Below are 13,002 nucleotides of genomic sequence, written 5' to 3' on the forward strand. Positions count from 1 at the left end.
GTTTGAACATCATCTAGTGGAGGAGGGAAGACACAGGAGAAAAGCAAGTTATAATAAAAGGCAAGAAGTACTGGCAATGACAGAGTAGCTTGGTGTCAATCACGTGGTCCAAAATGAGCAGGCACTAAGAGCTCAGGGCTAAGAGCTCAGGGCAAAGAGGATGGACCTGGCAGGGTTCCGTGCTCTGAGCCTCTCAGAGAAACAGAAAGTGGGCATTTCTTGGGAGAAAGGAATCAAAGACCAAAATGGCACCAATGTTCCTCTTGAAGATGTATTTAGAGCAAAAAGCTGTGTTCATTTGCTGTATGACTTACGAAGTTCCACAACCCACAATTTCCATGAGATCATACACTGAGGAAAAAGTAAGTCTTTAAAGATTATGAGAAATTAAATACAGCTATCTATGATAAAAAGTACAGTACTCAAGAAAGTAGTTCTAATAGTACACCAATATTCCAGTGCATAACAATGAATCCTTTCAAGTTCCCTCAAGTGGCTTTTCTCAAATGAAATAAAAAATTGTAAAGTAGTTTTGACTTTTCAGAATCACATTTCATGAAACTAATTTACATGAATTTCCAATGAAAAAGAAATTAGATGCTTCATATACAGAAATATTTTAACATAAACAATTCTGATTCTTATTCCCAATAAATCCCAACTATATGACTCTGTTGATCAACTAAAAAAATTGTCAAGTAATGTAAAACGCTGTCAGTTATGAAAGTGAACAAAATCTGCCTTCTTTTATTAAACATATCAAAACATAGCACATTTCTAAGAAGATGTAAGGTTCAGAAGTTTAGTAGTTTTCTTCCATTAGGGACTATACGTATTAAACTATAGTCAAATTGTCTAAAATTCATAAGTACAAAGTCAGTGCTTCCTTATGTAGAAACAAACAGGAGTTGTTTTGCCCACTTACAAGAATCATAAGAATCAGACCCAACTTGTTCCACAGATGCATTCCAAGTACCTCTTCTTAGACCATCAGGTCTCTGCATTCTACCAAAAACCTTATGTCCAGTAGCGGAGTAATGTAACAGGATAAGAAAAGAGGAACACATAATCAACTCAGGAAATATCAAGAAACAGATGAGAAGGTACACTGTGCATATAAACTTGATGAAAGTTTCAAAAATCATACCAGAATTCAGAAACACTCTAAACCATGAGGTGGTTCCCTTAAAAGTCACTGCTCAGAGGAGTATATTTATGATTCTCTAGACAACAAAAGTTAAAGATTTAAATGTTTTTAAAAAGTGAGAATATATAGGTAGAACTGGAAATTAATGACATTCCTAAGACCACCAGAGTGTCAAGTGATTTTTCACTCGGATTCCCATGAGCCAAGGCAAAGATCAGATCTTGCCATTGGCTAAATTCAACAAGCTCAGGTCAATTAAACAAATTTTAGTGTTGATGAATCCTGGGCACATCCTTTTCAAGAAGAGGTAAAATGTTGCATTTTGAACACCAGAAGAAAAGGAGCATGAGGAAAACAAATGCATACAGTAATAAAAGCATAGCTAATTTTAACAGACAAAATAAAAGAATGTTAAAATACAGCAGCTTTCATCGTGTACTCACTCATACACATTAGGGTAAACTATCACTGTCTCCATCACCCAAATCGTATTACCTACAAAAGAAGTGTCCCACTTTTAGGTGAAATCTAACAACTGAACCAAAGAAGCAGAGAGTAAGATGGTGATTACCAGAGGTTGGAGGCTGGGAAGTGGGGAGATGATGGGCAAAGGGTACAAAGCCCAAAACAGGCTTTGGATCTATCCCACAGTAACGATGCAGCAGACTGAGCTCTCTGCATAAGTTGATAAAGATAAGCCAATGACTTAGCACTCTGTATCTCAATAACACTAAGAGTAAATGTCAAACATTCTCACCATGAAAAATGTCAGAAGTCAGAGGTGGTAGGTTAACTGGCTTGACTCAGTCATTCCATACTGTTTTCAAAAATAATGTCACTTTGTACTCCATAAATACATACAATTCCAATTGATGGGTATACACTAAAAAGCATATACCAACATGAACCTAAATAAGTAACATGCTTATGGTTGTATAGGTTTGCAATATGTAATAATTACATCATGATGGGCAACTAGCTCATGTAAACAATGCGTCTTGATCATTTCTACTTCTTCCCCTTCCGGTCTCTCTTCCCTGCTCCACTCAACTCCTTTCACACTGCACAAAGTCTACCTTCTTGTTGCCTACCATCTCTTTTCTATCTTGCTCACTAAAGTTTTTTAAAAAGGAGGGGTGGGAAACGAACCTAAGCTTATCCTCTGGGAAGAGAAAGGGGAAATGACCCTCGGCTGAGTAGTGGCTACCAAACCAACCTGTGCCAGTGCTTAAGATGAGGATTCCTGAGGCGAGTCACCACCAGCAAAAAGAGCCACAGCTGACAGCCCTGCTCTCTGAGCCATCCTCACACTGTCACCAAATCACCAGTTCAAAAACACAATTCGAGGGGCCAGGGATATAGCTCAGCAGCTTACGTGCCTGCCTGGCAAGTACAAGGTCCTGAGTTCAATCCCTGGTACCACAAAAAACAAACAAACAAACAAAAAAAAATACAAACAACAAAAAACCCCACCGTTCCAAGTTTTCCTAGTAAACCTAAGGTGAAATCAATCATAATGACTTGTTTGGGACAACTGAATGGATCTATGACATATTTCTACTCATCTGTAGACAAAAGACAAGCTTTTCTTAGTAGTACAAACAGGATTCACCTAAGTAAACACAGCATTAAATAGTGCATTATCTGAAAGAATTAAATTTTCATTATCAACCTTTTCAAGTTTATTACTATACTTTTTCACCATCATGAGAGCTCCATATATTACTACACACAGTAATGTGGAAGTGCTTAGACTCCATTCATGCTAACTTTAAAAAGCCCAAATAAGAATTTCTTTCAAAACCATTCTCTGTAACTCTCATAATGTAACCTATTTACTTTAGCAAAGCTAAAAAAGAACAAGTGAGTAATGTGAAATACTGCTTCACCATTTCCCCCGTTCCCTCAACTTCCTGCACTCATTCTTTCCTAATAGATGGTGACTTTTGATGAATGTTTTTTAAAAAAACATTTATCATGTATCATCAGTTCTTTATTTTATTAATTTATTTTTTGGGGTAGTTAGTGCAGGGTCTACAAGGTCTCACTACACAGATCGGACTCCTAGAGATCCTCCTGTTTTCACTCTCCTTAAGCACTGGGATTACAGGTGCATGTCACCATGCTCAGTCTTAATCACCATCTCAGCGTGCCCTGGGGTGAGGCCCACACAGCATGTCGGGGAGCAAACCCCGGTCCCTGATTCTGCCTAAGCTGAGCTATCTGGCCAGCCCTCGTGGTGACTTTTAAAAGTCAATCCTGCTACAATCCCTACAAAGTCTTGGTTTATTATTATCTCCTCTACTTTATTTTCAACCTGTTAATGGTTCCTATTAGTTTTCAAATAAAGTGTATCCTATCATTCTGCACAAAATTTCCTTATCTTTTACTTCAACCAGCTCTCAGCAATATCCCCCAGAAGGTCAAGATGACTTCCTCACTGCTGTGTTTTTCAGCCATCATGTTCTGGGCATGTCATTAAGGAAGATCGCATTCCCAGTGCCCAGAATTTCTGATCCCCAACCCCTTCCATATCTTGGCCTAACTACTTCCTCCTACCCTTCTTCAGGTCCTCCTTACTCCTGACCTCAAAAAAGATACTTAGATCTCAACAATTCTAGTCTGTGCTTAATGTCCTTCTCTCTAAAGCCCAATTCTACCTGTGTGTATTTCAGTACAGCAAATTCTTTTGGATACATAATGTTCTATATAAAACCAGGAATTTATACTGATTGTGTTGTGTATGGTTCACCATTACATTGCCAATGTCAAAGCAAAACACCTCATGCAAACACTCAGCAAATACATAATTGTCTGAATTATTTCCACCTAATAAACAAGCTGTTACCGCTGTCAAGACATTTGCCACCACAAAATGAACTAAATGGATGCTAGCATATGTCTGCACAGGATCCCCAATGTCTTGTTCAAAATTTTGACAGATATTCAACAGAATCATGCTAATTCTCAACTCACTCAATCTTGTAAGTGTAAATGACACTGTAAAGTTTTTAGTAATGACAGGTAATCACTCTCAAAATAGACAAAACCAAAATATCAATGGTGCTACCCTACTATAAATATCTTGTTTTAAAAAAGTATTGATTGATTGATTGATTGATTGATTGATATAGGGTCTCGTTTGAACTCATAGTGATCCTCCTGCCTCAGCCTCCCCACGCTGGGATTTCAGGTGTGTACCACCATGCCTGTTTCGTGTACATTGTGGTGCCAGGATCAAATTCTGGCCTTTAGCCTGCCACTGCAGGTGTTTGGACCGCCAAGCTATCTGCCCGGCCCTACTATATGCATATTAAAGCAATAAAAAATGTGCTATTCCAAGCTGCATGAATCTAGTGAAGCAAAACAAGAGAAATATTTAAATAGAATATCTGGATTGAAAATAGCTAGCTCTCAGCTCTCACACAGTAAAGATCTATGATAGGATATATAAAAAGAAAAAAGGGATTCAAATGTGCATCAATATTTTGCTCTACCATAATCCCTTTATTTTTCAGATACCAGCAAACAATATTGGTAACATCAGGGAGTCATGCTCACAGACTGCCAGAATTTGGCTACACTTTGAGACAGTCATGGACTTTCTTTTAAACTAGCGTTGCTTGATAAGCACACTATTGTACTTAAATTGTATATTTTCTTGGGGTAATTTTGGAGGAATGATGCAAGTTATATCTAAGGATCTCTGTAAGATCCTGTCACAAGTAAGGCAAACCTTTCATTTTAAACAAACCAAAACTCTATTTAATAAAGTTAGAACCAAAATTAAAATTAAATGGGAAAGATTCCCAAGAGATGCAATGAAGGTATAAACAGACTATTATCCTTGTCCATTACTTATAAAATGACATCAAGCTGACTAGAAAGAATATGGAAAAGTTATGTGACAACAACAAGGCATCTGATGTTCCACATCTCAAGAACTACTACTTACATCGGTACTGTACTGTCATTTATGCACATGAATATTAAAGCAAAACACGGTACTTTATGTTAAATTTTTAATATTTATTAACATTGCATCACTATCACTTTTTAAAGAACTAACAATAGAATGAGCTTTAAAATTTGTGTATTCGCTTACCTTATGCAACTGTAATGTTTAAAAGTGCTGGCAGCTTTCTGGCACTCCAGGCACAACTGAATAGCCCCTGGATAGTCTTCCTCCTTCACACAACAACAGAGCTCATTAGACTGAAAATATTTTTCCTAAAATTTCTAATGAAAACACATCTTTCTTTGTACTCTAACCAAAAGTTATCAAACCAAAACCTGCAACTCCTTTTAAGCAAAACTTAGAATATCAATAATAGACAAGTAACAATATATAGAGTCAACCAACTCCAGCCCTGAAATGTCTACTGAAAAACAAAAAAGTGAAACACAGTGATCCCTCAAATGCACAGTAGTATCCCTCTGAAACCATAACCTAGGGATACATAAGTACATACAGAATTATAAGTTGCTCTATAATGAAGGTTTTAATTACTAACATGTCTTCTTTCAACCATGTTTATATCAAATGATCCAAAAAAGTATGTATTCCATTGGGGAAATGTAATCAAGATTCAACAGTTCGGGGCCGGGGGAGATGGCTCAGTAGGATAAGCACTTGCCTGGCCAGCACAAGGGCCTGAGTTCAATCCCCGGTTCCACAAAAAAATAAATAAATAAAAAACATTCAACAGTTCTATCAACAAGACATCAATAAATATTTCCAAGGAAATATATTTGGGAGAAAGTAAAATATTAATATAGCCAGAATATATTTATCAGTTGGGCAAAAATTGAATGCCTAAATTTCTGTATGGATCTCTCAAAACTACGTTTGTAATACAAATTCAGAAATAACACAAGATTATATGGAAAACCCCATAAAACTTTTCCCTATGTGCATATCTAAAGCCAACAAATGGTACTCAAACCACTAGCGACCTTGAGATATGACACAGTACCTACCCTGGGCACCTCAAGTATGACAGGAAAGCACACATATTTCATCAGTCTTTGGTGAACCTTGTTATGACAGAAGTAGACACAGACTGCTCAGAGTACCAAAGAAAAAGCAGGTGGCTCACTCAAAAAACCAATGAATACATGATACTAAACAAAACAAAAATATCATATATTCCATAAATTGCTACTATATATTAGATGCAAAATATGATGTTGTATTTGAATGCAGTACACTCAAAAGACTGAAGTCAGCATTCCAATGTTACTAAAAAATAAATATCTTCCAAATTAATTTAGTTTTCTAAATAAGTATATGTTATACCAATACAAAAGTCTCCAGGGCAAGTACATTTATTTAAAAATGCTTTTTTTAATGGATTTGGTACAGGGTGTACAGGGTCTACAAGGTCTCACTACATAGATCAGACTCGTAGTGATTCTCCTGTTTTTAGCCTCCAATGTGCTGGGATTACAGGCATGTCCCACCACACCCAGTCTCAACCTCCATCTCAGCATGCCCCGGGGGGTAGGGGTTAGCACAGCATGCCAGGGATCAAACCCTGCCCACTGTGCACTGCCTAGGCAGGCACTTTAGTCCACTGAGCTATCTGGCCAGCCCAAAAATGCTCTTCATAGTATATACCAAATTCAGAAGAATTCCTATCTGAATTTTGTCTACCATCATTTTTCTACATAATAATATTCACATCACCAAATTTACAAGCCTTGTTAGCTTACCTCTAGCAATTCGCTTAAACGTACATCTGTTCTTTGCTAGGAAAAAAAAAAAAAATCAAAGTTAACACGTTTCAAATGCAAAACTAAGGTTTAATTTTTTTAAATGACTGCATATACCAGTGTTTTTATAGTTCTTAGAGACTTCAGAAGTCCAATCAGCAACTGACGTTTCCGCTGATTTGCAAGAAGGCCCAAGCTAGCTTGAGTAAACCCTTCCTTTGCAATATTCAAGTGCCTGTGAAGTGAACAACACACAATTAAAAGTTTTCTAATAGAATAAAAACATTATCCACATAGAACAATTAAGCCACTAATGACCGGCTTGCTAATAAAACTGGGTAGCGAATACTATTTGACAGATTTAGTCAAAGGCATAATCTAAACCAGCATTACTCCTATGTGGCGGGTATACAGATGCCAACCTGTGAACTCTCGGTGGGCCACAGTAAGAAAAGTACAGAAATGGGAAAAAGTGTTTTAAAATGTGGTGAACAATGTGACACAATAATTTTATTCTATGTGAATCTAAGTAATTTAAAAATTAAGGCCCTTTACATCTTCATCCTCTCTTTTATTTCATTTTCCTCATAATTTGTTTCCATTGCATTTTACAAAAATAGCCTATGACAAGTTGTGGAAACAGAAAACCACTGGTCCCTTACCACAGACAATTTAGGAAGCACTAGTCCAAATTATTTCACAAACAGTAATATTTTTAACTTATACATGGACTTATAGCTATTTCCACATGCCCTTTCAGTGTAATTTTTAGATCATAATATATATTCACATCAAGAATGTTATTCTGGAAGCACAGCTATAATTTTAAAAGCCAAGTGTCAATAATACGTTTCATCTTCATTTTTGAAATACTTCACAGCTTAGCAAACAAAATAACACCGAAAACAATACCGTCTCCCATTTGTGCAGATTACAGCGGCCAACTGGAGACCGGTCTGTAAAGAGGTAACTCTTTCAAGTTCCTGTGGAAAGATGAGGTAGACATTATTGTCTGAGGCATTTTATTTTTCTTTCTTACGCTTATGGTATTCAATAAAATTGGTTACTTTCAAGAAAAAGCCTACTTGGCAAAAAAAGTAACAACAAAAATACCCAAATCTGAAAACCTTTAGTATGTTTTTTTGAAGTTATTTACAATCACTATCTCCAACTGACTTTCACAATGAAGGATGACAAAATATTTAGTCAGTAATGCTTGTAAGAAAATTTAAACTAAGCTGTTTTAGACAGGAATAAGTAAATGCCAATAATATAGCCATTTACATGTTTCTACCTAACAAAACTTCACCAACTATTTAAGAATATGACAAATACGATTTCTGTCTTTGAAAATACTTTGACAATGCATGTCTTGATCTGAACACTGGTAAGATGTTTCGATGAATTTCGAAAACTCTCATTTTCTGATGAGAACACAGTGTCAGCTACACAGTCTCAACTTGAACATATTTTACAGATTGTTATACCATCACTGAGCCAAACTGTTATACTGCTGATTGATGTTTTACTTACAAAGTTCATAGAAACAATTTTCATTATCCTTTGTAAAGTTTGGAAACAAAAGCATCACATAAAAATCACATAAAAAATTTATTTCACTTTTTTATCTTGGTAAATTGCCCCAAATGAAAGAGACATACAACCTACACACATAAACAATTTTTTAAAAAATTTTTATCTTTTTTAAAAATTTTTTTTATATTTTAGGGAAGGGCCTACAAGGTGTTCTGAGTCTCAATACTAGATCCGACTCATGGTGATCAGCCTGTTTACAGCCTCCCAAGAGCTGGGAATACAGGCTCACTCCACCAGGCACAGACTCAATTGCCATCGCAGTGTGCCCTGGGGGCGGGGTTGGCAGGGATCGAACCCTCGGCCTCTGCGCCTGCTTGCAGACGCTTTAATCCACTGAGCTATTTGGCCGGCTCTTATAAATTATAAACAAAAAGAATAATTACAATATGTTAACGGTTTCTAGCATGTTACTCATGTCATTTTTAAAACACTACTATGAAAATAGTAAAAATTACCCTACCTTTACATAAGCAGGCTGTTTTTCAAGGATTAAATCTGCTACTTTTTTAGAGACCTACAAAAACATGCAATCAAACAAAGGAAGTAAAAGCAAAAGCTCACACTTCTTATTATATTTTATACTTAAAATTTTTATGAGACTATTCTATAGCTCTTATCAATACCTCCTGGAATAGTTACTGCAATGTTATTCCTGCACACATTTCCCTAGGCAATGGAATTATTAAAACAAGTCGTATAATAAGTGCATAACAAGGCATCTGAAACTTATGAGAAATTAAATAAAGGGTCAGTATTTATATTGATGAATATCATCTGATTTAACAAACAGGCATAGAAGTGTAGCCATCCTTAAGGGCACTGTCCATGATTTTAAAAAGATGAATTTGTTCACACAAAGTTTTAATAAACTTAACTTATGAAGACAACTCTCAGAGAATTTACCCTTTGGGTTTGACTTCTGAAAAGTTGAAAATAAAGTGCTTTTTAGAATGCTATAAAGATGTCTAAGGTTCTGTTGGTCATTCAAGAATGCTATTAATGTATGCATGTTAGAATTATACTAATTTTGAACCTGAAGGACTTATGCCACCTTGCAGGGGCCTTGCCAACTGCACTGCACCCTAGCGTGAAGCATGACTCGTGGAATGTGCCAAGCATTTGCTCAAGAACCACAATTGGCCAAAAGACTACAACACAATGCACACATAAGAAACAACATTAAGTATATCATGCGTCCTTAAGCCACACCAACATTTTTGAAATAGGTGAATTATTTCTAGATACAGTGATTTTTTTTTATCTAGAAAGACTTACGATTCCACTAAGAAAGCCACACTCGAAGTAGCTTTTAGACTTTAATCAATGAAGACAGACCAAAATTATCCCTCAATGTCACTTTAAGAGTTCCAAAGATTCCCTAGTACTGTTTAATAATAACTTAAAATACTAAAGCCGTTCTAAGAAAAAGTCAAATAGGAACCACAACTAGAAGACAGGACCTTTAGTGTAAGATAATGTTCCACTGAAGTGATGCATAAGGAATCGGAAGTCACATCTGCACTACAATGAGCCTAAAGCTAATTCCTAATCAAAAACAAGTTCTAAATTCTTTGATCACTAATACCACAGAGAATTCCAAGCTCTAGAAGCAAATCATTCAAAGAAATATAAGGAAAACAGCACTGGTATTAAAACTGGTATCCAAATCAGTATAAAATATAAATGTATCACCTGAGTTAAATACTAGGATTTGTTTACACATTAATCAATTACTTAAGATCACAAAATCACAAACATTGGACCCGTGTGCTGGGTTTGATTTACAGTTTTGTAAAAAGAAAAAAAAAAAATGTTTTTTACTCACTGCAGCTTGTTGCTGTTTCAATTTATCTCTGTATTCCTCTAATTCTTGCAAATTGAGAACAGGAGGGAGCTTCTATAGAAAAAATCATAAAAGAAAAAAATGTTTAATTTCCTTTCATTTAGCTAAAGGCCTCTGACTTGTAAACCAAATACATCCATACAAAATAGTACATATGTACACTTTGTCTAAAAAGTTCACTATTCTGACTTTCTGAAATTCCTAAACATAAAATGCCAATCCTATTGCACAGTGGATTTCATCATAATGAACATTCATCAAGTCTCAGAGCTTAAACATACTTACCAATATAAAATACTTACCAATATAAAACACGATAGAATAAAATACAATACAATAGAAGCCACATACTAACATATCTGAATAACAACAGTTGAAAACCACAAATAGAAAAATCTTATCCTGACCAATATTCTGATGCTGTACTTAAATAACTATATTTTATAATCTGTCCATTAAACAATGCTCTTAGCTCATTTAGCCACAATGAGCCTGCTCTGGTTATCAAAATAGTTAAGTGCTCTTCAAAAATATTCAAATCTCACTAATTCAATCATTTAACAAGACAGCATTTAGACGAGTTTTAATGAAAGTTTTCTTTTACCTCCAGCTCATATTTAACAATATCAAATGAGTCCACAGAAAAATACACTTGTTCAATACTATTAATTAGCTCTTGTTCAGCTTGAGGATCACTTGGCTGCTCCCGAAGTTCCCTGAATTCCTCCTTTAAGAAAAAATACAAGTTACAATTACAAAACTGATAGCTGTTAAAATTCCACGTGCCCGGCCCACCTGAGGCCCGCCAAGGCCAAGGTCCTCAGTTTCATTCCTGGTACAAAATAATTCCATCTGCATAGAAACAAATGAGCATCTGTCATCAGCAACTGCGTATCTTCTGAGAGCCAATCTGACCAAAGGCACAAACTAACTGCAAACCAAAAAAGCATGTGGAAGACTAGGAAGTGGCCAGATACGAGTAATTGCCCATCAACGAGAGAACAAAACTAGCCACTTTAAAGATTTTCTTCTCACCCCCTTGTGTGCCAGTAAGGTTGAAAGAATTTAAATGTCAAACAAAAGGCAAAGAAAAAAGGAATCCTGTACCTCTCATACACACACATCACATACGTACACGTTATCATTTTCACAATATTCTAAAGTCCGCCCCACCACAGAGAACAAGGAAACGCCACCGCAGTCACTTCCGGGTACTGGAATTATAAGCAGCAGACAACCAAATCTGCTAAAAAAAAAAAATCTCTGCGTGTAGATAAAAAACACCGGCCCCAGGAAAAGAGCATAAGCTTAGCACCGCAATCCTACAAGACTGCCCGGAAGGGCGCCAATACTCCAATTCCTGACCTGCTTGTGAACCCAAAGCTCTGTACAGGAAAACAATGCTTTATTTCTAGTACTATGGAATGGGGTTTCCATGCATAGACTTATATAACAAAAGTGCTTCCTTCACAAAGCTGACCCCAAAGTTAGCAACTTTATCATACACAATTTTTCTGCATAACTGAAGAAAGTAACAGTCAACTAGGTAATTTCAATAATTTACACACTCCCTACTATACTAGTTAGAGACACATAATGATGTTTTTGGTACCAGTAATTGAACTAAGGACCTTTCACTTACTACGAAGGCACTGTGCCACCGAACTATATCCGGGCAACACATAATAATTAAATCAATCAATTTATTTTAAACTCAGATTTAAGAATACAAAAGCAAATTATGATTTAAAATTATTTTAAAATCATTAAACTAATTTGGAACCAAAATCTTAGTGACTCATTACTAATACACAAAAAGTTATCTGATCAGTTAAAAGGACATTGCTTTCAAATAGAGATATTCCATATTACTTTGGTTCAGGATATATTTTTTATTTACAAAAAAGAGAACTATCTGGGATATCCTTTAGAGTTTTACTTCATACTGATAAAAATTATTAACTATAAAAGTATCCCTATCATAAGTTAAAGCTAAGAGAAAATGTTAGAACCAGAAACTCCAAATGGATCCAGCCCTAGCCCAGGCCCGGTGAGTGTGGGAGAGCTTCCGGCTACCCTGCACCAGCGGGACCTGTGCAGTCTAAGCCCAGGCACAACGTGGGTGAGACTCTCTTCCACCCCCTTAGGATCCCCACCACCACTCCGCACCCGCACCCGCACCCGCACCGCACCTCCCCGCCCGCCAAGTGATAACTACTGCCGCGTTCTCGGGACCCCAAGATCCAGCCCTAGCCCAGGCCAAGTGAGTGTGTGGGAGAGCTTCCAGCTACTCTTCGCCAGCAGGACCTGTCTGGTCCAAGCCCAGGCACAGCATGGGTGAAACCCTCTTCCACCTCCTTGGGATCCTCTCCCCACCACTCCACAGTCCCCACCACTCCCACTCAGTGAGTGAGAACTTCTGGTTCCCAGGTTCTCGGGACCCCCAGATCCAGCCCTAGCCCAGTCCCGGTGAGTGTGTGGGAGAGCTTCTTCTCCCCCCTACTCCACCTTGTCCCCTTCAGACTCAGCTCAGGCCTGGGGTGAGACTCTGCAGCTGCAGTCCCTGCAGAACATAGGGGACAGAACCATCCAGCTAGACCAGGAGCAGAACATCTTGCCAGAGGGGCACAACAGGTTCACTCCCAAGGGTGGCAGCAGGAAGGAGCTGAGCACAGCAGCCAGACCCAAGCCAGGCACAGCT

At 37.2% G+C, this 13,002-nt stretch overlaps 1 protein-coding gene across 1 annotated transcript in view; it reads right to left on the reverse strand.

Moving 5' to 3' along the window:
- The window catches only part of Vps50 (VPS50, EARP/GARPII complex subunit), a 137,829-nt gene that overhangs the window by 102,181 nt on the left and 22,646 nt on the right, over positions 1-13,002 (reverse strand). The window contains exons 4-10 of the mRNA XM_023706534.1: positions 10,906-11,028; positions 10,284-10,355; positions 8,919-8,972; positions 7,775-7,845; positions 6,980-7,097; positions 6,863-6,898; positions 5,253-5,335 (exon numbers count right to left, since the gene is read on the reverse strand). Of these exons, the coding sequence (XP_023562302.1) occupies positions 5,253-5,335; positions 6,863-6,898; positions 6,980-7,097; positions 7,775-7,845; positions 8,919-8,972; positions 10,284-10,355; positions 10,906-11,028 (557 nt within the window). The remainder of the gene's footprint in view (positions 1-5,252; positions 5,336-6,862; positions 6,899-6,979; positions 7,098-7,774; positions 7,846-8,918; positions 8,973-10,283; positions 10,356-10,905; positions 11,029-13,002) is intronic.

Source organism: Octodon degus, unplaced genomic scaffold, assembly GCF_000260255.1.
Source record: "Octodon degus isolate 3935 unplaced genomic scaffold, OctDeg1.0 scaffold00262, whole genome shotgun sequence".
In the NCBI taxonomy this organism is placed as follows: Eukaryota; Metazoa; Chordata; class Mammalia; order Rodentia; family Octodontidae; genus Octodon; species Octodon degus.